This window comes from Hordeum vulgare, chromosome 6H (assembly GCF_904849725.1).
Source record: "Hordeum vulgare subsp. vulgare chromosome 6H, MorexV3_pseudomolecules_assembly, whole genome shotgun sequence".
Classification (NCBI taxonomy): Eukaryota; Viridiplantae; Streptophyta; class Magnoliopsida; order Poales; family Poaceae; genus Hordeum; species Hordeum vulgare.
The window spans coordinates 514,494,080-514,518,483 of NC_058523.1; the positions used below are offsets into that span (position 1 = coordinate 514,494,080).

The 24,404-nt window shown below is 48.1% G+C and overlaps 1 protein-coding gene and 2 pseudogenes across 1 annotated transcript; all 3 read right to left on the reverse strand.

Moving 5' to 3' along the window:
• Positions 1–14,944: 14,944 nt before the first annotated feature.
• Positions 14,945–18,935, reverse strand: LOC123405711 (annotated as a pseudogene).
• A 131-nt stretch (positions 18,936–19,066) lies between these two features.
• Positions 19,067–20,484, reverse strand: LOC123405712 (annotated as a pseudogene).
• A 1,614-nt stretch (positions 20,485–22,098) lies between these two features.
• LOC123404129 lies at positions 22,099–23,658 on the reverse strand. The gene has a single exon (XM_045098054.1). It carries the CDS (start codon positions 23,569–23,571, stop codon positions 22,342–22,344), a length of 1,230 nt encoding a protein of 409 aa, XP_044953989.1. The 5' UTR covers positions 23,572–23,658; the 3' UTR covers positions 22,099–22,341.
• Positions 23,659–24,404: the final 746 nt, after the last annotated feature.

A 24,404-nucleotide genomic window follows, 5' to 3' on the forward strand; every position in this document is an offset into this window, starting at 1 on the left:
TCTCTCTTGATTTTCTTCTCCTTGGCGCATAGGGCACTTGTGGGCTGTCCCACCAGCCCACTAAGGGCTGGTGTGTCTCCCCCAAGGCCTATGGGCTTCCCCGGGGTGGGTTGCCCCCCCCGGTGAACTCCCGGAACCCATTCGTCATTCCCGCTACATTCCCGGTAACTCCGAAAACCTTTCGGTAATCAAATGAGGTCATCCTATATATCAATCTTCGTTTCCGGACCATTCCGGAAACCCTCGTGACGTCCGTGATCTCATCCGGGACCCCGAACAACATTCGGTAACCAACCATATAACTCAAATACGCATAAAACAACGTCGAACCTTAAGTGTGTAGACCCTGCGGGTTCGAGAACTATGTAGACATGACCCGAGAGACTCCTCGGTCAATATCCAATAGCTGGACCTGGATGCCCATATTGGATCCTACATATTCTACGAAGATCTTATCGTTTGAACCTCAGTGCCAAGGATTCATATAATCCCGTATGTCATTCCCTTTGTCCTTCGGTATGTTACTTGCCCGAGATTCGATCGTCAGTATTCGCATACCTATTTCAATCTCGTTTACCGGCAAGTCTCTTTACTCGTTTCGTAATACAAGGCTTGTGTGTGATGTTGTATTACCGAGTGGGCACCGAGATACCTCTCCGTCACACGGAGTGACAAATCCCAGTCTTGATCCATACTAACTCAACTAACACCTTCGGAGATACCTGTAGAGCATCTTTATAGTCACCCAGTTACGTTGCGACGTTTGATACACACAAAGCATTCCTCCGGTGTCAGTGAGTTATATGATCTCATGGTCATAGGAATAAATACTTGACACGCAGAAAACAGTAGCAACAAAATGACACGATCAACATGCTACGTCTATTAGTTTGGGTCTAGTCCATCACGTGATTCTCCCAATGACGTGATCCAGTTATCAAGCAACAACACCTTGTTTATAATCAGAAGACACTGACTATCATTGACCAACTGGCTAGCCAACTAGAGGCTTGCTAGGGACGGTGTTTTGTCTATGTATCCACACATGTAAATGAGTCTTCATTCAACACAATTATAGCACGGATAATAAATTATTATCTTGATACAGGAATTATAATAATAACTATATTTATTATTGCCTCTAGGGCATAATTCCAAAAAATTTCTCCCTTACCTTCTTCATTGGAGCGGCCCCCGCCACTGTGTTTCTGTCCTCCTTGCAAATTGGTCCCCAGCGGTAGTACCGCTGGCCCTAGCGGTAGTACCTCTAGGAATGCCAGCGGTAGTACCGCTAGCTGGTGGTAGTACTGCCCCTCGTCAGCGGTAGTACCGGTAGTACCGCTCCAGGAGCTCAGTACCGCCTGCCTAGCGGTAGTTCGTGGACGGACCTTTTTGCGAAGGCTTTCTTGGCGGTGGTAGTGCTTTTTGCACTACCAGGGGCCAAACGGTAGTATCGCTGGAGTTCCAGCGGTAGTACCGCTGCATCGAGCGGTAGTACCGCTAGGCGGTGGTAGTACCGCCCCTGGTCAGCGGTAGTACCGCTGCAGCCAGCGGTAGTACCGCTGGAGCTCGGGCAGAGAGTGGGAAAACGGTCTGATTTCCCCCCCACTATATAAAGGGTTCTTCTAGCTGAGGAACCCCATCTCTTACCTCTCTAAGCTCCATTGTTGCGCCCCAAGCTCAAAAGTGCCTGATCTCTCTCCCTAGCCAATCAAACTTGTTGATTCTTTAGGGATTGGTTGAGAAGGCCTAGATCCACACTTCCACCAAGAGAAAATTTGATTCCCCCACCAAACCCTTGCTGATCTTGTTACTCTTGGGTGTTTGAGCATCCTAGACGGTTGAGGTCACCTCGAAACCATATTCCATTGTGGTGAAGCTTCGTGGTCTAGTTGGGAGCCTCCAAGCTTTGTGTGGAGTTGCCCCAACCTTGTTTGTAAAGGTTCGATCGCCGCCTTCAAGGGCACCTATAGTGGAATCACGGTACCTTGCATCGTGCGAGGGCGTGAGGAGAATACGGTGGCCTTAGTGGCTTTTTGGGGAGCATTGTGCCTCCACACCGCTCCAACGGAGACGTACTTCCTGTCAAAGGGAAGGAACTTCGGTAACACATCCTCGTCTCCATCGGTTCCACTTGTGGTTATCTCTATCCTTTACTTTGTATTTTCTTATGCTTGTGACTATATCTTACTTGTCTTAATAGCTCTCGTTGTTAGCATCTTTAGGGTTCACCTCATTGTCGTATTATTTGTGAACCCGTATGTTGTTTACCTTAACTTGCTAAGATTAATTAAAAAGTGGTCGTTGTCTATTCACCCCCCCCTCTAGCCAACCATATCGATCCTTTCAATTGGTATTAGAGCCACGTCTCTTTATTAAGGGTTTAACCACCCGAAGAGTATGGAAGGCGAAGAGGGAATTAACCATGGGCAACCCGAGGCCATGGACTTGACTTCGGTCACAAGGGACGACTTGAATACGGCTATGGCCGCTCTCAAGACGTCCTTGACGAACGAGGTCAAGACCATGCTTAAAGAGTTAATTGAGGGATTTAAAAGTTCACCCGAACCGGCTATAGTGGTTAAACCCACCGTTTCCGATTCAGAGGCCAACTCCTCTAAGGAAGCGGCTAAAGGTATGCAACCTCCCTCGTCTCACGAAAAGGATGGGTCTGGAACATATGCCTCAGTTCCACCCCCCATGGTCTATGGAGGATCCGTTCCCGCACCACGTCTTAATCCTGTTGGTCCTCCTCCTAAGCTTGTGAAAGGTGACTTTGCTAACTGGGTATTTTCTATTAAGTCTCATTTGAATCACAGCTCAACAAATTTTTGGAGAATCATTGAGCAAGGATATTATCCCCATGATCCAAGCAACCTCACTCCGAGAGAAGATGGAGACAATCAATACAATCACTCTGCTTTGTTTATTCTCCAGTCTGCAGTGCCACCTGAAGATCTTCCTCACTTGTGTCCCTTCACTTTGGCCAAGGATTGTTGGGAGCATATTATGGTGCTGTACAAGGGAAGCTCAAGCATTCAACGATCCAACTATGAAGTGATACTTGATAAGGCCGATGAGTTTGTGATGAAGGAAGACGAGGACCCTCATGATCTCTATCGGAGGGTGACTGCTATTGCTATGGCACTCAAGGATCATGGGAGCAAGGATGTGGATGACACATGGGTCAAACGCAAGTTCCTTAAAGCCATCATGCCTTTCAACAAAGCTATGTCATCAGTCATTCGTCAGCGGCCAGACTTTCACTCCTTGTCTTCCAGTGAGGTGTTGGATGAATTCATTGCAATGTCAATCATGAACGAAACAGCCGACAATGCACTTGCTCGTGTTCGATCAAAGACAACTTCACCCAACCATGCGTTGAAAGCAAAAGCAATGCTTGAAGAAGAAGAAGAAGATGAGGAAGAGGAGGGCTGCCCTGAGGACACAAAGTATACCTATCATGAGCACATGGCTCTTGCATCAAGGCAATTCTGGGGCAACAAGAGGAACTCAAGACCCACTTTCACCAAGAACAACTCAAGTGGATTCAAACCCAAACAATGAGTAAGGACATGCTATAACCGTGGTAACGTGAGTCACTTCGTGGCCAAATGTCCCTATGAGAAAAGGGAAGACAACGGAGGCAAGCTCATTCGCAAAGACAAAACCAAATCATTTCCAATCAAGAACAACTTTGTGAAGAAACCTCACCCAAAAGGGATGGTGGCCCTTGAAGAGTATCCTTCAGATGATGATGATGATGATGATACAGTGGCAACGACAACTGTTGCTATTGCCACTACCTCTCCCCAGAAGGTGTCTCTCTTCAACGCCCCCAACGAGAACCACATCACCAAGTGCCTCATGGCAAAAGGTATCAATCAGGTAACTCCCATCATTAAGACCAACATTGCTTCTGCTCCTTCATTGTTAAATTGTGTTGAAGATAGTGATGTTGGGGAACTGAATGAGCATGATCTTGACAAGTTTCTGTGCACTATTAAGGGAGAACCCAAGAAGCACTTTGTTGCTCTCTTGGAACAACTGGGTGAGGCCACTGACCTCATTGAGTCTCATGAGGAGACCATCTCCGAGCTTCAGGGACATAGTCGTGACTATGCCGATGAAATTGCCGAATTATCTAGTGCTCTAGAAGAGGAGCGCACTCTTCGTTTGGCTCTTGAGGAGTCATATAACGATGACTACGCTAAAATGCAAAAGGAACTAGATCATGATGTTGTTCTTACTCGTATGCTTAAATCTGAAAAGTATGCTCTTGAGGTTGGCCATGACAGATTCAAAGAGGAGTTTGACATACTTGACAAGGCCCACAAAGCCTTGAAAGGTGCTCATTTCTCTCTAAAAGAGTCTCATGATCAACTCCAAGCAAAGCTTACCAAGGAGATCTCTACCTGTCCTCCCTTTGTGTTAATTGATAATGCTTGTGCAACTAACCCCTGTTGTGAGCATGTACATCTTGTGGAGGAAAATGCCAAGTTAAAGGAGAAACTTGAGAAGGGCCTTGTGGCATGCATACAAGGTGAGAAGAGTCTGAACGATCTCTTGAGCACTCAAAAGGGTGTTGTAGGAAAGGAAGGACTTGGACTTACCTCCAAGTCAAAAGGTAAAAGGAAGAACAAGAACAAACAATCTCTCACCCTCATGGGCATCTTTGTCAAAGAGGGTGAGGGGACTCAGAAGGTGAACAGGAACAAGGTGGACTATGGGAACCCCAAGAAGGGCAAAACCGTTCCTACTAACACAACCGGCAAACTCAATTCTTCTTATGTTTTGTGTTGTGCTAGTGATGGGCATGTTTATGCCAGATTTGTTGGTTCCTACGATGAGGATATTGAATGGGCTATCTGGGTTCCTAAGACCCTTATCTCTAACATGAAAGGAACCGTTAAAAAATGGGTACCTAAAACCAAGCCTTGATCTATTGGAGGACTTTGCTTCTAGTGGGGTGTCATGGTTGCTCGATAGTGGAGCAACAAATCATATGATCGGAAGCAAGGACTTAGTGGTGGATGTGTATCCTTCTCCATCTATGCCCACCCATGTCCAATTCGCCGATGCATCCTCTTCAAAGGTATTGGGATTTGGTAAGGTGGTCGTCTCTCAAGATTTATCTATTGACAAGGTCATGCTTGTTGAGTCACTTGCCTACAATTTACTTTCGGTTCGTCAACTTGCAATTATGAGTTTTTCCACATTCTTTAATATTGACACTGTGGTCCTCCTGAGGAGCAAGACTCTTAAAGTAGCCTATGTTGGACATGTCGAAAATGGTCTTTATGTGGTGAACTTCTCAAAGCGACCCACTAAGACTGCGACATGTTTAATGGCTAAAGTTCATGTGGGCTGGCTTTGGCATCGCCGTTTAGCTCATGTCAATATGAGATCTTTGCAAAGTCTTCTGACAGGGGACCATGTTCGTGGACTAACAAATGTGAGCTTTGCTAAATACCGTGTTTGTAGTGCCTGTATTGAAGGAAAGATTCATGAAACTGCTCATCGTCCAACGACTCTTATCTACACTAAGAGGCCATTGGAACTTCTCCATATGGATCTGTTTGGTCCTCCATCATTTTATAGTCTTGGAGGCAGAAAGTATTGCTTAGTGATTGTTGACGACTACTGAAGATTTACCTGGGTATACTTCTTTAAAAAGAAGAGTGAGACTCAACAAACGGTCGTCAACTTTGCTAATGAAGCGCAACGTCAACATGAAGCAAAGATCTTGATGATTAGGAGTGACAACGGCACAGAGTTCAAGAACTACACCTTAGATGAGTTTCTAGGTGATGTGGGAATAAAACACCAATATTCTCCACCATATACCCCTCAGCAAAACGGCGTGGCAGAAAGGAAGAACCGGACCTTGATAGACGCTGCAAGGACAATGATGGCAGAATTCAAATCTCCATATAACTTCTGGGCAGATGCCATCAACACAGCATGTCATGCATCCAATCGGCTCTACATCCACAAAGGCTTGAACAAGACTCCGTATGAGATTTTAACTGGTAACAAACCCAATCTCAAGTACTTCCGGGTATTCGATTGTAAGTGTTTCATTCTCAAGAAAGGAGCACGACTAGCTAAATTTGATTCTAGAGCACATGAGGGTATCTTTGTTGGTTATGCTACAAACTCTCATGCTTACCGTGTCCTCAACAAGTCCACCGGACTAATTAAGGAGACGTGTAACGTAGAGTTTGATGAAAATAATGGCTCCCAAGTGGAGCAAAGTGGTCTTTGTGATGTAGGTGATGAAATTCCTCCCCAAGCCATAAGAAGAATGGGGATTGGTCAAATACTCCCCATTGAGGAACCCCTTGTGGCCGAAGGAGAAGGACAATGCTCTACTCACGTGGAGCCATCACCCCCACAAGCCCCACACGCTTCCGATGAACAAAGAGAAGACTCTCAACAAGTTGAACAAGATCAAGGTCAAGATCAATTGCCCAACAATGGTGATGTGTCCCATGATATTCAAGCACTTCCCCAAGACTCCAAACCTGCTCATGATCAAGATCAAGTGCAACCCCGAGATCCATACCAAGTAGAAGCGCAAGATCAAGATCAAGAGCAACCACTAATACAAGAACAAACTAGTGAACCTGCTCAAGTCGAAGGACAAGATGATCAGGAGACTGTCTCACAATTCCCCTCTGGAGCTCCAACAGCCGGCTCAAGACGCAAGGGCAAGCAAAGGAAACAAGTCGATGCTCCCCCGTTATCTAATGAAGAACTCTTGGAGCGTCGAGCAGCCAAGAATGCGAACAAGCTGAGAGTCAAGTCACATCTTATGAAGAATGTACTTGGCAGTTTAAAAAGGGGAGTATCCACCCGTCAACAGCTCTGGAATTATTGTGAGCATCACGCGTTTGTATTGTATTGTGAACCTCAACAGGTACAGGAAGCGCTCGATGATGAGGATTGGCTTATGGCCATGCACGAAGAACTTAACAACTTCGAGCGCAACCAAGTCTGGGATTTAGTACCTCGGCCAACAGAGGAACATAATGTCATCGGGACCAAATGGATATTCAAGAACAAGCAAGATGCCAATGGAATTGTGATTCGAAACAAGGCAAGATTGGTGGCTCAAGGCTACTCCCAAGTCGAGGGTATCGACTACGGTGAAACCTTTGCCCCTGTTGCTCGTCTAGAATCTATTCGCATGTTGCTTGCATTTGCTTCTCATCATAACTTCAAATTACAGCAAATGGATGTGAAAAGTGCCTTTCTTAATGGTCCTTTGAATGAGTTGGTCTATGTCAAACAACCCCCGGGATTCGAACATCCCAAGCTCCCCAATCATGTGTACAAACTTAATAAGGCACTCTATGGCCTTAAACAAGCCCCACGCGTGTGGTATGAGTATCTTACTGAGTTGTTGCAAGATCGTGGGTTTGAAATTGGGAAGATAGATTCCACTCTTTTTATTAAGAGGGTTAAAGGGGATTTGTTCATATGCCAACTATATGTTGATGATATTATCTTTGGCTCTCCTAACATTTCATTCAATGAAGAACTTGCTGCACTAATGACTGAGAAGTTTGAGATGTCCATGATGGGAGAGTTGAAGTTCTTCCTCGGGTTCGAGAATAGACAAGGTCTAGAAGGGACATTCATCAAACAAGCCAAGTACACTCAAGACATGCTCAAACGGTTCGAGCTCGAAGATGTCAAACCGGTCAAGTTCCCCATGCCAACAAGATGCAAGCTTGACAGTGATCCCAATGGTAAAGCAGTGGATCAAAAGGTATACCGCTCCATGATTGGATCCCTCCTTTACCTTTGTGCATCTAGACCGGATATTATGTTGAGTGTAGGGATATGTGCACGGTTTCAATCCGCACCAAAAGAAAGTCATTACATGGCTGTTAAGCGAATCTTTCGATATTTGGCTCATACCCCAAACTTTGGCCTCTGGTATCCCAAAGGAGCAAACTTCAATCTAGTTGGCTATTCCGACTCAGATTGGGCAGGAGATTGTGTGGAGAGGAAGTCAACGTCTGGAGGATGCCAATTCCTTGGTCGCTCATTGGTAAGTTGGTCGTCAAAGAAGCAGAATTGCGTCTCCTTATCATCCACCGAAGCTGAGTATGTGGCAGCTGCAAGTTGTTGTGCACAATTGCTATGGATGAGGCAAACTTTAAAGGATTATGGTGTCACTTGTGACAAAGTGCCTCTTCTATGTGACAATCAAAGCGCTATCAAGATTTCCCTCAACCCAGTGCAACATAGCAAAACCAAACATATTGATATTCGTCATCACTTCATTCGTGAACATATCAAGCTAGGTGATATTGAGGTTCACTTCATACACACTGAAGAGCAACTTGCATATATTTTCACTAAGCCTCTAGATGAAGCAAGGTTCCGGGAGTTAAGGCATGAGCTAAATATCATTGATTCAAGTAATGTGGATTGAAACTAGGCATGTTGCACCTCACTATGCATTCCATCTTGGTCTAGATGTAGGCATGGACATAGGGGGAGTGTTGTTCTCTCAATGAACTTTCCCTCCCCCCATTATGCATAAATCAATCTAGTCTGTCACTTTAGCCATTGTCAAATGGCACTTGTGCTTCAAAGACGAGCATTGGTCATGAACCCAAGGATAATTCTTCGCGGTGTCATACCATTGTCTCAAACATAGGTGGCCTCGACCACCGCCCCTCACACCTTTCTTTTGTATAGAAGAAAGGATATACAATGACAAGTCAGTACATTTTTCTAGGTACTATCTCATTTTTACTTACTTGTCATTTGCCCAAGATCTTCTCTTATCCTAGGCCGCGTTGTGACATTTGCAGCGGTACTACCGCGAGGACCCCAGCGGTACTACCGCCAGGGGTAGCGGTACTACCGCCAGGACCCCAGCGGTACTACCGCCAGGATCCCAATCTAACACGACCGGCTAGGAAATTTTTAGGGCTGTCTCAAGGGGGAGCGGTACTACCGCCAGGACCCCAGCGGTACTACCGCTAGCTTCTCAGCGGTACTACCGCTGGCCCGCACCCCTTGGACTATATAAAGGAGGGGGAGCCCGTTTTTCTCAGCCTGTTTCTTCTTTCTCGCGGCTCCTCCCTCCCCTAGCCCGAAATCTCCCTGTTTGGATCTCGTTTCGTGGAGCTCCTTCTCTCCGTTGGATTGGAAGGGTTGCTCCACCTCTCCTTCCTCCTCTAAGGGCCATGAATCCCGGTAAAGCTCCTCCCCTTCTTCTATTTGGTTGATGTCCTTGTTTTAGGGTTAGGAGCATTGGGGATTGGATCCATGTCTTTGATCTTGTGCCTTGTTCTTGGATGGCATGAAGGAGATATTTGAGGGGAGTGTAGGTCCTATGAATCGTTGTTGATTATGTTGCCATGCCCTAGGATTTACTTGTTTTAGATCTAGCACTTGAACTATGTTTGGATTAGATCTAAAACTTGCTCTCTCTTGCCTAGGCATGTACTTATTTCGGTGTTACCTGTGCTCCTCATGTGAGTAGGGCTGGGGTGGTGTTCTTAGTGCTCATATACAACCCATGCCCTCGTAAAATTAGTGTAGCCCTATGCATGAGGTCTATTTTTATCTGTCAGATCTGAAAGTCAAACCCCAGCGGTACTACCGCAAGGGGTAGCGGTACTACGCTAGGACCCCAACGGTACTACCGCCAGGTGTAGCGGTACTACCGCTAGGACCCCCAGCGGTACTACCGCCAGGGGTAGCGGTACTACCGCTAGGACCCCCAGCGGTACTACCGCCAGGGGTAGCGGTACTACCACCAGGAGGATTCACTGTGCATTCTTTTCATGTGCTTGGCAATGAGTGTTTATTTTTCTGCTTTTTCTAGTTCATTGCCTTGACTCTTTTTGTCGCTTCTTTTTGCTGTGTGCTTTGTGTCACAGGTAGTTCTCGCTGTTCGAACCCCCCACGGGACACGCAGTCAAAGCAGTTTCGCAACCCAGAGGCTCCCGAGGGGTCTGCCACCTCAGGTCTTCAACCCAAAAGGCAGTCCTTCAAGAAGACCGCAAGCAAGGACAAGAGGATCAATGTCCGTACAATGTCCTCCAAGGACTTTCTGCGGTTTCGCACTCAGAACCATTATCTCAACGAGAGGGCTGTGATCAAGGATGTTGACCATGTCTGGGCAAAGGATCAGTGCAGGATCTACCATGATGTTGTCGCGCACTTCAAGAAAAACTATGTCTCCGTTCAGTGGATTGACCTAGCTCATCTTCAGCGGAACCTGGACTATTTTGGTGATGCCCTCTCTCTGATTGACAAACTGGGCATCAAGGACATCATCACTTACAAGACAGATTTTGACCCCACTGCTGTTGCTCAGTTCTATGTCACGGTCCACTTCTCTCCTGATGAAGAGCGCTCTATGGTGTGGATGACTGTGACTCGGAAGATGACCGGTACCTGGCGTGAATTCATGCAATTCCTCAACATTGACTTCCAGGGAGCTGACACTCCACTTGGGTTGCGTCCTCATGCTGCAGCCCCCACCGATAGGGCCCCCCGCAAAGGACAGATTGCAGAAACTCTATGTGAGGAAGGGTGTGCTCCCCAAGCATTTGGACATCATGCATTGGATCCTTCGCAACACCCTCTTCCCTCGCATTGGTAACTTCGACGAGGTTCATGGCTCCTTGGCTGAGATGCTGCTGCTTTGCGAGGAGGCTATGTCTAAGGAGTCTGCCCCTCTTGATATTTTTGATGTGATGTTCACGGAGCTCTGGAACTGCATCATCATGCGTAAGGTTCCCATCTACGGGCCCTATCTGTTCGCATATATTCGTCATAAGTGGCAAGAGGCTTTTCCGAAGGAGGTGCTCTACGCTCAGTCTGACTACATTGTGCACGACCCGATCAAGCTTTGCGTCAAGGAGAAATGGGCCAACCCATCAACTTCCTCTCAGCACATGGATACTGACACAAAGACTGCTACTGACAGAGGAACCGCCACTCAGTCCCGCTCTTCTGCCATGCCATCTTGGGCCATCAAATAGCAGGATAAGATGAAGACTCTATTCTGTATGCAGGCTAAGGGTCAGTACGAGACGCACGTGGCTCAGAAGGAGAGCCGTCAAAGGCACAAGCGTGTTCTCAGGACTCTTGATGTGGACATCTCCAGCGGATCAGAGGACGACATCACTCTAGAGGCTACTTGGATGCAGGCTCAAGGATACCAGTGGTCTGGCGATGAGGCGGAAGAGGAGGAGCAGGACGATCAGGAGGGTACAAACGAGTCTGGCAATGCTGAGGATGAGGAGTAGCTACCTGTGGCATTAGGTGTGCCCCTTTTTGGTGTCTTGTGCCAAAGGGGGAGAGAGTCTAGGAGTTGGATTTGCTTTTATAGTCGAACTTTGCTTTGCTTTGCTTTCTTTCGTGTGGTTTGCTTCGAACTTGGTTTGCTTCTAGTTTGCTATCATTTGTGAGACAAGAACTTATGTGAGATTTATTTCCATCATATGCTGTGAGTCATATGCCCCGTATTGTCATATATCTCTATCTTTTTGTTCTCATATTATTCTCTGTGCAAATCCGATATTGTCATCAATCCACCAAAAAGGGGGAGATTGTTGGGGCATAGTTTATGCCTAAGTAATTTTGGTGATTGATGACAGTACCGTAAAGGACTAACCGTGTGTGTTAAGGTTTCAGATAACACACGTCAACGGTACAAGACGACTCATCTCATCATTCATGGAACGGAAGCACGACGCTCTCTACGATTCTCTTTATTTGAGTCATAGGAAAGCCGTACTATTAAGAGGGGATCCGTAGTGGAAAGGTTTGGGTGGAATCTATCTTTGCATGCGCACACTTCACATGTTCTCCCTTACCTTCTTCATTGGAGCGGCCCCCGCCACTGTGTTTCTGTCCTCCTTGCAAATTGTTCCCCAGCGGTAGTACCGCTAGGAATGCCAGCGTAGTACCGCTGCTACCGCTGGCTGGCGGTAGTACCGCCCCTGGTCAGCGGTAGTACCGCTGGCTGGCGGTAGTACCGCCCCTGGTCAGCGGTAGTACCGCTCCAGGAGCTCAGTACCGCCTGCCTAGCGGTAGTTCGTGGACGGACCTTTTTACGAAGACTTTCTTGGCGGTGGTAGTGCTTTTTGCACTACCAGGGGCCCAACGGTAGTACCGCTGGGGCCAGCGGTAGTACCGCTGCATCCAGCGGTAGTACCGCTAGGCGGCGGTAGTACCGCCCCTGGTCAGCGGTAGTACCGCTGGAGTGCCAGCGGTAGTACCGCTGCAGCCAGCGGTAGTACCGCTGGAGCTCGGGCAGAGAGTGGGAAAACGGTCTGATTTCCCCCCCCCCACTATATAAAGGGTTCTTCTAGCTGAGGAACCCCATCTCTTACCTCTCTAAGCTCCATTGTTGCGCCCCAAGCTCAAAAGTGCTCGATCTCTCTCCCTAGCCAATCAAACTTGTTGATTCTTTAGGGATTGGTTGAGAAGGCCTAGATCCACACTTCCACCAAGAGAAAATTTGATTCCCCCACCAAACCCTTGCTGATCTTGTTACTCTTGGGTGTTTGAGCATCCTAGACGGTTGAGGTCACCTCGAAACCATATTCCATTGTGGTGAAGCTTTGTGGTCTAGTTGGGAGCCTCCAAGCTTTGTGTGGAGTTGCCCCAACCTTGTTTGTAAAGGCTCGGTCGCCGCCTTCAAGGGCACCTATAGTGGAATCACGGTACCTTGCATCGTGCGAGGGCGTGAGGAGAATACGGTGGCCTTAGTGGCTTTTTGGGGAGCATTGTGCCTCCACACCGCTCCAACGGAGACGTACTTCCTGTCAAAGGGAAGGAACTTCGGTAACACATCCTCGTCTCCATCGGTTCCACTTGTGGTTATCTCTATCCTTTACTTTGTATTTCCTTATGCTTGTGACTATATCTTACTTGTCTTAATAGCTCTCGTTGTTAGCATCTTTAGGGTTCACCTCATTGTCGTATTATTTGTGGACCCGTATGTTGTTTACCTTAACTTTCTAAGATTAATTAAAAAGTGGTCGTTGTCTATTCACCCCCCTCTAGCCAACCATATCGATCCTTTCACTTCCCCTATATATAGTGGGCACTTTTGGCCATTGGAGATCAGACTTTTGCCTCTCTCTCGGCGCAGCCCTGCCCTTCTTCCTCCTCCTCTCTGCCGGTGCTTGGCGAAGCCCTGTCGGGAGACCTCGTCTCTCCATCGACACCACGCCGTCGTGCTGCTGGAGTTCTTCCCCAACCTCTCCCTCCTCCTTGCTAGATCAAGGTGCGGGAGACGTCACCAGGCTGCACGTGCGTTGAACGCGGAGGTGCCGTAGTTCGGCACTAGATCGGAATCGCTGCAAGTACGACTCCATCAACCGTGTTCTAGCAACGCTTCCGCTTAGCGATCTTCAAAGGTATGAAGATGTTCTTACCCCTCTCTCGTTGCTGGTCTCTCCATAGGAAGATCTGAATATGCGTAGGAAAATTTTGAATTTATGCTACGTTACCCAACATATCTGTGATCCCACTTAGTAATACAACATCACACGAAGCTTGCAAGCAATGCGACTAAGGATTTAGTCACAAGATCTTGTATTACGGAACGAGTAAAGAGACTTGCGAGTAATGAGATTGAACTAGGTATGGAGATACCGACGATCGAATCTCGGGCAAGTAACATACCGCTAGACAAACGGAGGTGCATAGAGGATTGTCTGAATCCTTGACATCATGGTACGACCGATAATGATCTTCGTGAAATATGTGGGAACCAATACGGGCATCCAGATCCCGCTATTGGTTATTGACCAAAGAGGTGTCTCGGTCATGTCCATATGATTCTCGAACCCGTAGGGTCCGCACTCTTAACGCTTGATTGACGGTAGAGCAGTATTGGGATATGTACGTTGGTGACCGTATGTTGTTCAGAGTCCCGGATGTCACGAGGAGTTCCAGAATGGTTAAGAGGTAAAGATTTATATATGAAAAGTCCTATTTTACCTACCGAAAAAGTTTTAGGCATTAGCGGTAGTGTACCGGGGTGTCGAAAGGGTTCCAGGGGTACTGGGGGGTCCACTTGCCCCGTAAGCCCACATGGGCTGTAGGGGTGGCGCCCTAGCCACCCTAGGCCAGGGGCACCAGCCCCTAGAGAAGAATTGGGCTTGGGGGAAAGCGTCCCAAAGGGACAAGGCACCCCGGAGGTGCCATGGTGGAAGGGGTCTCCTCCCTTCCTTGTGGAGAGAGGACTCCACCCTAGCCGTCAGCCCTCCTTGGAGGAGGGACCAAGGGCTGCGACCTAACCTTGCCCCTTGCCTCCTATATATAGTAGAGGAGAGGGGGAGGGCTCGACACAACAATTCCCACACCGTGCGGCCTCCCCTCTCTCCCGTTCTTCCTCATTCGCAGTTCCAAAGGCGCTTGACGAAGCCATGCTGGGATTGATCCACCACCATCTCCACCACATCGTCGTGTTGGTTGAGATCCCATCTACTTCTCCTTCCTCTCTTGCTGGATCAAGAAGGAGGAGACGTCATCGAGCCGCACGTGTGCTGAACGCGGAGGTGTCGTCCGTTCGACACTAGATCAGGTCGAATACGACTACATCAACCGCGTTATATACGCTTCTGCTTGGCGATCTACAGGGTACTAGCGAAATGGCCCGTGCGTTGCCACGGAAGAAAAAAAACATAATCTCCAATGACGATGACCACATTATGTTCACATATCATCGCTTGATTTAGAAATTCTATGCACAAATGCAAGAAAATGTTTCTTCTTTTAAATTTATTCACAAGTTGAAGCAATATTTACATTTTCAAAAAATACATATCATGCTTGTCAAAAATCTTGGTAACTCACAGATTTATTCTGAATTTCAAGATTTTTTAGAAAACATACAATAATAATCCAGGCGATGGACCCGACTCTGTTTAACGCAGCCTGCTCTGCATCAGCGATGACATCCAGAAAGGCGTGCAGCTTGCGCTTGAGCACCCTGTGCTGCTCGCTCCTCCATCACCTTGTACTTCTCCAGCAGGTGGTTGAACACCTTCTGCTTCACAATGGACAGCAGCGGCCCAACCACTATGGTGGCCACGAGCTCTGCCATCAGACTGCTCAGAGCTCGTAGCTGCACACGCAGAACCACTCATAGGGCGGAGGAGATAATGGTGGTGTGAGCAAGCTAGATCCTTGTTGCTGAACCTGGAGAAGGGGCTGGGAACCAAAGCTGAACTCCAGCCATTTACTGCATGTTTGTGTGGATCAATTGGTTGTGACGAATAAGAATAGAGGAAACAAAGCATACCTGGTGTTGTCCACGGCAAGGAGGACCAAAACGGCTGTGACATCCAAGACGGTGAACCTCAACCACAACACCAGCGTTCTCCTTCACAATAGTTAATGACCAAACTTCAGAGATTTGCTAGGTGGGCCATAAAGATATATTACGATTTACAACACATAATTAGCAAATGGCCAAATGTTCCAACTAAGAGAAGTGAAGACACTTGATTCAGAGGATGTGAGAGATCCAGCAGAGCAGACTAAGAAAGACAAAAAATACTTACCAGGACGAAGGGATGCCATCATGCGCCTCCATCACCTTGTACTGGTCCAGGCTTCACAATGGACTGGCCACCAGCTCTGCTATTGGAATGCTCAGAGCTGGTGACACACGCACAACACAAGGAAACACTATTGCAGTCCAGTGTGGAAAAGAAAGTAGTGGAGTCAGCAGATGCTTGCTTATGAGGAAAAATGGAAGCCAATGCGAGTATTGACTTTCTGGGGAACAAGTGGGAGCGTTTGGTTGCTTCCATCGATCATCACAAATATAAATTGTTGGTTGTGCAAGTTCAAAAAAAAATGTTGGTTGTGCAAGTTCAAAAAAGAAAATGTTGGTTGTGCTTAATAAAATACCTCTATGGAGAAGTAGAGCTGGATCTACACTTCTTCAGCTAAAATGCAAGTCAACTGTCCAATCTTGCAATAGCTCAGCACCGGGTACTACTTTTAGACTGCACAATCAACTGAGCTTAAAACAAAATTATTCACTCCAGCTGAGAGCACCTGCTGCAGGGCATTGTTAATTTTTGTGTTGATGCATAATAATAGGGACACCTAACTGAACCTTCTGACATCAATAAATTTTCGGGTTGATATAAAAAGAAAATAAATCAAATATATTTTTTGAGAAGATAAAGGATAACCGAATTCTCGCCTTAGTAGAGAAAGAATAATTAGATTAAGGATAGTTGGATGAGAAATATGCTTAGAACAATCTCGTGAGTTTAAAAGGAAGCACATACATATAGACACAAAATCAGCAAATGTGCTACAGGAACACCAACAAATAAGTGATAATAATACTCAAACCAGCAAAGCCATATTTTGCAGAAATTAGGTGTAACAAGTGGGTTGGTCATAGACTCAAAGTTATTCAAATCTGTGCAAAGATTCATAGATCAAGTGTCAACAACTCTAAATTTCATAAATCTTCTCATTAAAGCAGCCCTACTGCCTTAAAAAAAGTGCAAGTACACATGCAGATCATGAGGGCATTGGCTGATGGGTAATGGGTTGACCAGTAAAAATTCCATGTGCTGGTAACAAAACCATCTTTCCTGCCTTGAAGCCTAAGAAAGAATATGTATGCTCAGTACTTCGAGCGACAAATTTATTGATCCCCACTTTTTACTGATGCCCATGTGAAAAAATGGATCTGAAAAAGAATAAAAAGAGAACATACCTTGGTGGCAGCTATTGCGGCCTACGAATCGAACAAACAGGTCCCAAATTTGCAGTTTACTGAAAGATAAGAAAGGACAACACCGCAATAAACACCTGAGTAGAGAATGACCAAAATGGAGCGCTCCATTTTCCTACATGACATTACTTTCTAGAAATGTCACAGGGTGCTTTTATAAAGACAACTACCATATGGGAGACCTGTTAAGAGTACAAAATAACATCTATTACCTTTAGGGTGTTTGGAGAACAGAGCTCACAACCATATGCATTTGATTGTACACCTAGCATTGATGATAGGAACTCGTCCTTGGGGTTCTAAATCAATTCCAAGAGGAAAGGCTTGTGCTTTAGCTCAAATCTCTAGTAGCTAGACGCTTTTCTGCAAGCACAAACAGAAATAAGACAAACATATAAATAAATGTGTTCTTGTTCTCAAAAATATGTGTGCGATAGCTACCGTACCTGATGCTCTAGTTTAGCTGGATAGAAAGTTCCCACTATGAGGAAACAACTAATGATAAGGATGTTCACAGGGTCATGTCATTGCTTAGAAAGACTACTATCACAAAACATTATTTTGTGCATATAAAGGTCTTTGTCTGAGCCAGCAACGGCCAACACAATTTGTGACATTGTATAATCAAGTTATCTGCTTCCTCGCGAATTTCCTGGTCATCTCATCTAGCTTTACATGCATACCACGCCTAATGCAAAGCTAAAAAAACACGAGGAAATGATCAAGGGAGAGGTCAAATTATGAGGGCCTGGTAGAATCGAGCTCGTTGGCTCGACAACCTTGGTCTTTGCACACATCTCCACTATAGCAATGACCAGCCGCAAACATTACTAATTATCTAACACTGCCCAGAATAATTGCACTACAAAAGCAATCTTTACACTACAACTTGTAAAAACTATAGCTCTCATCTGCTCTGTTTAGAGACATAGCTTACCACACTGTATTTTTTTGTCATTCCATCTTCGTCCAGGCAGCCTTCCTGATTGAATAGCAGATTCCATCTCATTGGACTTGGTGTGCAGTGAGGCTGCCAAAGAACAAGAAAGAAATCAGTATAATGAGTTGAAAAATGAATGCACTGAATGACAATACACGACAATATTCAATTATGTCTCTAATCAGCTCTTGGGACTCTGAATTTATATACATAGGCATAGAGGATGATCTAGAGATAGGGGTTGATACTTCTGCCTATTAGTAGTACTCTTACACCACCGCGAACCCCGACGGGCAGCCGCTGTACGGCGCGTGCGCCGCAGCCTCCGCGGGGTCCTTCAGGCGCCCCTCTAGGTCGCCGACAGCTGATGTATGCCAAGACCTGCCATGCTCTGGCCCGTCTCGGCGTTCACCAGCCCGCCGGTGCGGTCCACCCGGTAGGCCAGCTCGTCCTTGTTGGCGGCGTCGATGTACACCGTGCAGTTCTCGTCGATCTCCTCCTAGATCAGCATCTTGGACAGCTGCGTCACCACCCGCTTCTCGATCCACCTCCGGATCGGCCGAGCGCCATACACCTGCAACAATGTGGATTGAATTCAGAGTCAGCGTCCGAGCCCAAAGAAGGTGAAGAAATTCAGATTGTTGTCACGTACTGGATCGTAGGCCAGAGACAGGATGACGTCCAGCGCGGCGTCGGTGACGGCCAGGGCGACGCCCCGCTCGGCGAGGCGGACGGCCACGTCCTTCATCTGCAGGTGAGCGACCTTTCTCAGCTGCTCGTGGGACAGCGGGTCGAACACCACAATCTCGTCCAGCTGGTTCAGCAGATCCAGCCTGAAGTGCCTCCTCACCTGCACACATAAGCCACACGAAGTTCAGTATCAGACTACAGATTACAGAGATAGTTTTGGTGGTTCTGGAATCGAAAACGAACTGATCATACATACCTCCTGCATGACGAGGTCGCGGGCGACCTTCGTGAAGTTCTTGCCCACCATCCCGGTGAGGAGGTGCTCGGCGCCGAGGTTGGAGGTTCCATCTTCGTCCAGGCAGCCTTCCTGATTGAATAGCAGATTCCATCTCATTGGACTTGGTGTGCAGTGAGGCTGCCAAAGAACAAGAAAGAAATCAGTATAATGAGTTGAAAAATGAATGCACTCAATGACAATACACGACAATATTCAATTATGTCTCTAATCAGCTCTAGGGACTCTGAATTTTTATACATAGGCATAGAGGATGATCTAGAGATAGGGGTTGATACTTCTGCCTATTAGTAGTACTCTTACACCACCGCGAACCCCGACGGGCACCCGCTGTACGACGCGTGCGCCGCAGCCTCCGCGGTGTCCTTCAGGCGCCCCTCTAGGTCGCCGCCGGCTGATGTATGCCAAGACCCGCCATGCTCTGGCCCGTCTCGGCGTTCACCAGCCCGCCGGTGCAGTCCACCCGGTAGGCCAGCTCGTCCTTGTTGGCGGCGTCGATGTACACCGTGCAGTTCTCGTCGATCTCCTCCTGGATCAGCATCTTGGACAGCTGCGTCACCACCGGCTTCTCGATCCACCTACGGAACGGTCGAGCGCCATACACCTGCAACAATGTGGAACGAATTCAGAGTCAGCGTCCGAGCCCAAAGAAGGTGAAGAAATTCAGATTGTTGTCACGTACTGGATCGTAGGCCAGAGAGAGGATGACGTCCAGCGCAGCGTCGGTGACGGTCAGGGCGACGCCCCGCTCGGCCAGCCGGACGGCCACATCCTTCATCTACAGGCGAGCGACCTTCCTGAGCTGCTCGTGGGACAGCGGGTCGAACACCACAATCTCATCCAGCCGGTTCAGCAGCTCCGACCTGAAGTGCCTCCTCACCTGCACACATAAGCCACACGAAGTTCAGTATCAGGATACAAATTACAGAGATAGTTTTGGTGGTTCTGGAATCGAAAATGAACTGATCCATACATACCTCCTGCATGACGAGGTCGCGAGCGACCTTCATGGAGTTCTTGCCTACCATCCCGGCGAGGAGGTGCTCGGCGCCGAGGTTGGAGGCCATGATGATCACGGTGTTCTTGAAGTCCACAGTCCTGCCTTGCCCGTCGGTCAGCCGGCCGTCATCGAGCACCTGGAGGAGCGTGTTGAACACGGCCACGTGCGCCTTCTCCACCTCGTCGAACAGGATCACGCTGTATGGCCTCCTCCTCACCTGCTCCGTCAGCTGCCCGCCCTCCTCGTGTCCAACATACCTGCATTCAGAGAAACAATTTAATCAGCACCCAACAAATTCAGTCTTTGTTTACCCTCACAATTGCAGATGGAGGGTGAAATGTGAATAAGTAGTAACACTTAACAACATGAATTTAGTATTTAGAATTATAAATTAAATCCTGTAAGCATCCAATTCAGTCTTTCTCTACAGCTAAAAAATTCAGGGATAAAACGTTGAGCAGAATCATCAGTGACTCGGTGTGCTTACCCAGGTGGTGCTTCGATGAGGCGAGCGACGGAGTGCTGCTCCATGTACTCGAACATGTCGATGCGAACGAGCAGGTTCTCGTCGTCGAACAGCTGCTCGGCGAGTGCCTTGGAAAATATCAAGCCTTATATGGCCTGAGGGAAAATTTATGTTTCCCTCCGTCCCAACACGCGGCCGCCGCCTCCCGCGCGCACGACTTGCTCTTCGCCCGCGCGCTCCTCTTCACCGCCACTCCCGCCTCCCCCACCCCCGATGCGCTCACGCTCGTCGAGCCCCTCCTGGCCGACCTCGACTCCTTCGTCGCCGCCATGGACGAGATCTCCGGTGGGGCCTTCCTCCGCACAGTGCCGAGCGGCGCGGGGGCGTGTCCCACTCGCGAAGGGCCGGCGGGGAGGGAGAGGGCGCGGCGGCGAGGAGGGCCGGTGGGAAGGGAGAGGGCGCGGGGGTGGCGGCGGCACCGAGCGGCGCGGGGGCGTGTGCGGCGGCGGGGGGCTGCGCGAGAGGAGCGGTTCGCCCTCGGGGATGGGGTCGGCGAGTGCGGGGATGGGGGGAAGCCGTCGTGGGTTTGCACGAGTACGAGTACGAGGAGGGTGGGGGAGGAGCGAACGAGGGGTTGATTTTTTCTTTCTTGCGAGGTGGGATCGATCGAGGTTTTTTTTTCTTTCTTGTCTGGTTAATCGTTTGGTTTACGAAGGGATGAAAAAAATCGAGGAAACTGTTAGCGAGGTCGAACCATCCTGAAGGTTGAACCATCATGACGTGACATCCTACTTTAATAGTAGAAATGTACATGCACTCCCCCTCTCGTAGTTGTTGATCTTTATAGATAGATCTTGGGTGCGCGTAGGACAATGAATGAAATTAAATAATGTGATGTGATGGAAGAATTTCCTATGGAAAACATCACCTTGTTTTGATACTAAAGAAAGAGTGCAAACAGTGAAGACATGAATATTGAGAAATTATGAGTGACAAAATAATTGGATGAATACTGGATGAATACTGAACAACGAATGAAGAATGAAAAATGATAAACTGAATACTAAAAAAAAGAGGGGGAAAACTACATACAAAATTCTCAAACTAAAGAAAACGCTAAAATATTATGAACGGAATAAAGCTCATCTCAAAATGCAATCATGCATGGAAAAAGACTCACGGCAATATTCAACCATGCATGAGATTTTTTTTTCAATCAATTATATCCTACCCATATATAATAAATATTGCTACAACAAATATTGCTACAACTATACATATTGAAATATAAGTCATATGTATTTTGAATTTTGCTTTTCCATGTTATCAATCTGAATTTTCATCAACCAGATCCCCCAACAATACGTAGGGTATCCTTTAGTTAAAAAGAAAGACTCACACACTAAAGCGGGTCAGGTTGTATACATGGGTGAAAAAAAAATCAATCCAAAAACCCAACCGCACCCAGACGTGTAGCTCACGAGACAAGTGCCAAGATTCAGTTGGCTGAAAAATAGTAAAAAATGAAGTTTATCAATATATAAACACATTTGTGGAGTTCACTCCGTGAATATTATAGTGTAAACAACATCAGATTAACCCTAGGATTTGATTCTATGTAATTTATTTGTGTGCATGAATTTGATAGGATTCACAAGAACCAAGAGTAGCACGAAGAGATTTATATGCTGAAGATAAAAAAAAGGCTTGGAAGTTGTTTTCTTACATTAAGGAGCTGCTCGACAATCCACCAGCTCCGTGAAAGAAAAGAACCTACGGGGCATGTGTTCGCTCGCTCCACGGGTTTTAACTGAAACTCCGCCTGCTCCAGAAGCAGCGTCGTGGAGCGGAGGGACTCCAACCATGCCCTAAGACTCGGAAAAGGACATGGGTGCTCCCGAGCTCAAATACATCGATATAAACAGTAAATTCTGAAAAGCAAATATTGAAGAAAAAAAACTGAAATTCGTTTGGATGAACATCAACAAATATCCTAACATTATGCAGAATTTCACCTTGAAAAGACATCCGTAGAGGTGTGTGCAAAAACAACAAAATTCAGGACTCAAAAAGATACATTTTGTAGCACTCAGTATTATTTTTGGCACACACCTCTATCCACTCAATGAACCTCTTCAACACACAAGAGAGAGCATCGATTTCCCGAAGCTACATCATGCCACGCTGCTCACCGGCAATCTTGGTCCAGGACAATCTTGGTCTCAGACATGCCGGCCAGGCTCTCGCACGGGCCAACAGGATTGCTTGCCGCTTCTCTTTGACCCGGAAGGTGCACCACTCGATCTACGGCAAGCTTGTACATCCGGCCCTCAACTCGGGCGGGATCCCGCCGCTCCCTCGTCATCTGCACGGCCACCTGCTCCAGCTTCTTCAGCCGGCGCTGGATCGTCCTGAGAGCCAGCTCGGTTCGCGCGCCATCCTCGAGCGCCTCCCGCATCGGCTCCAACTTGTCGCCGTACATCTCCTGGAGAACCTCCCGGCACTCGCGGCCGGGGTAGAGTTCCTCGAACGTACGCGGCCGCACGTGGTGGCCCGCCGACGGCTTGACTTCTTCCGGTGGCTCGGCTTCTTCCCGTGATTTCTTCTTTGGCTTTGGCTTGAGTTCTTCCAGTGCTTTCTTGGTGCGTCTCATGGTGACCACCAGGTTGGTGTACGCGGTCTCGAACTCCCACGCCTCCCTAAACTTGGCGAATTTGTCGTCGCCCTTCGAGGCATCGACGGCGGCGGGGGAGGCGCGTCGGCTGGTCGTCTTGCGTTTCTTCTTGCCGGCGGCGTCGTCGGGTATCGCGGCGGCGGGGCCCTTGCGCTTGGGTGCAGGAGCACGGCGCTGTTCCGGCGGCTCCTTCTTCGGGCGACGCCTCAGGAAGTCGCGCCCTGTCGGAAGGTACTCCGTGAAACCGCGGAGGAGATGCCTGTGCGCCGACCCGAAAATCTCCCGGGCCTCGTCGTAGATTTGATTCGCGTCGAGGGTGACCTCCGTCCCGACGTGGAAGAGCAGCGCGAGGACCCTGTCGTAGAGTCCGGCGTCCGCCTGCTTCACCCGCTCGAGGAACCGCATGGCGCCGGCACAGTCGGGGTCGACGGAGGCGGCGGGTGGGTGGCGGCGCTCCCTCTTGGGCCGCTTCGGCGGATCATCGCGGACGGGCACGGCTTCGTGCTGGAAGGGGTCGCGCAAGAAGGCGCCGAGGCGTCGAGCAAGGTCGGGATGGCTCTCGATGATGGCGAACAGCCTGGCGTGGACGGCGCGGGAGTCGGATCTCTCGCCCCTGTAGAAGCTCCCGAGGAGGTCGAGGAACTCATCGTAGACGGCCAGATCGAAGCTTGCTTTGACCTGCCGCAGGAGGATCAGGGCGGCGTTGAACTCGGGGAAAGGAACACTGTCTTGAAGTAGCGCCATGGCGGCGGCTCCCTGGGCCTCGTCTCGGCCGGCGGCGGCGAAGGTTGTGTTTCTAGTGCGGGCGGGTGGGGTTTGAGAATTCACGGATGGATGAGGGACGCTTTCATTACACGCCGTGGCCGTTGCGTATCGTGATCGTGCTCAGCGCGGAATCCGTCACAGGAGAGCATACGGAACGTTTTTTTGTTATTCAATCTGTCATGCGCTGATCTCTGCAACATATCTTTTTGTAAGGGAGCCGCTAGGCGTCCGTCCGTGGATCCGTAGCAAAATACTCCGTATCCACTACCTGACTAGCCGTCCGATATTCGTACACGCAACCGTCCGATCTATCAGCTGGGTCGCCTCCCTTCGACTAAATACAACCTAAAACAACGGTCCAGTTTTAAAAACAAGATCCATGTTGCAAACTCATTCCTGCAACAAGATCCTCGTTGCGAATTTTCTTCTCTTTTTTCTTGCAACAAGACACTTGTTGCAAACCTCATTCGTGCAAGAAAATCTTGCATGAAAAATTTATTACAACAACTTCAACTTCTTATCTACATTTCTGCAACAAGACCTTTGTTGCAAAATTTACAACAACATCTACGTCCTCTTATCCGTAGTTCTGCAACAAGACCCTTGTTGCCTTTTTTTGCAACAAAGACCAAGTTGCAGAAAATGTCATCGTGCTCCTCTAGGACAGCGGCGCGAGCCTCGGAGAGGAAAGAGAGAAGGGAGGAAGGAGGAGAAAAGGAGGGACGCGAGTAAAGGAACAACGACATTCACATTGATGCACGTCCATGGAAATGTGTGGAGGTAAGAGGCGATGTTGGGGGGAGAAGATGTGG

Coding starts and splice junctions, on each gene's coding strand:
- LOC123404129 (XM_045098054.1), bottom strand. CDS start 23,571: ATGGCGCTACTTCAAGACAGTGTTCCTTTCCCCGAGTTCAACGCCGCC.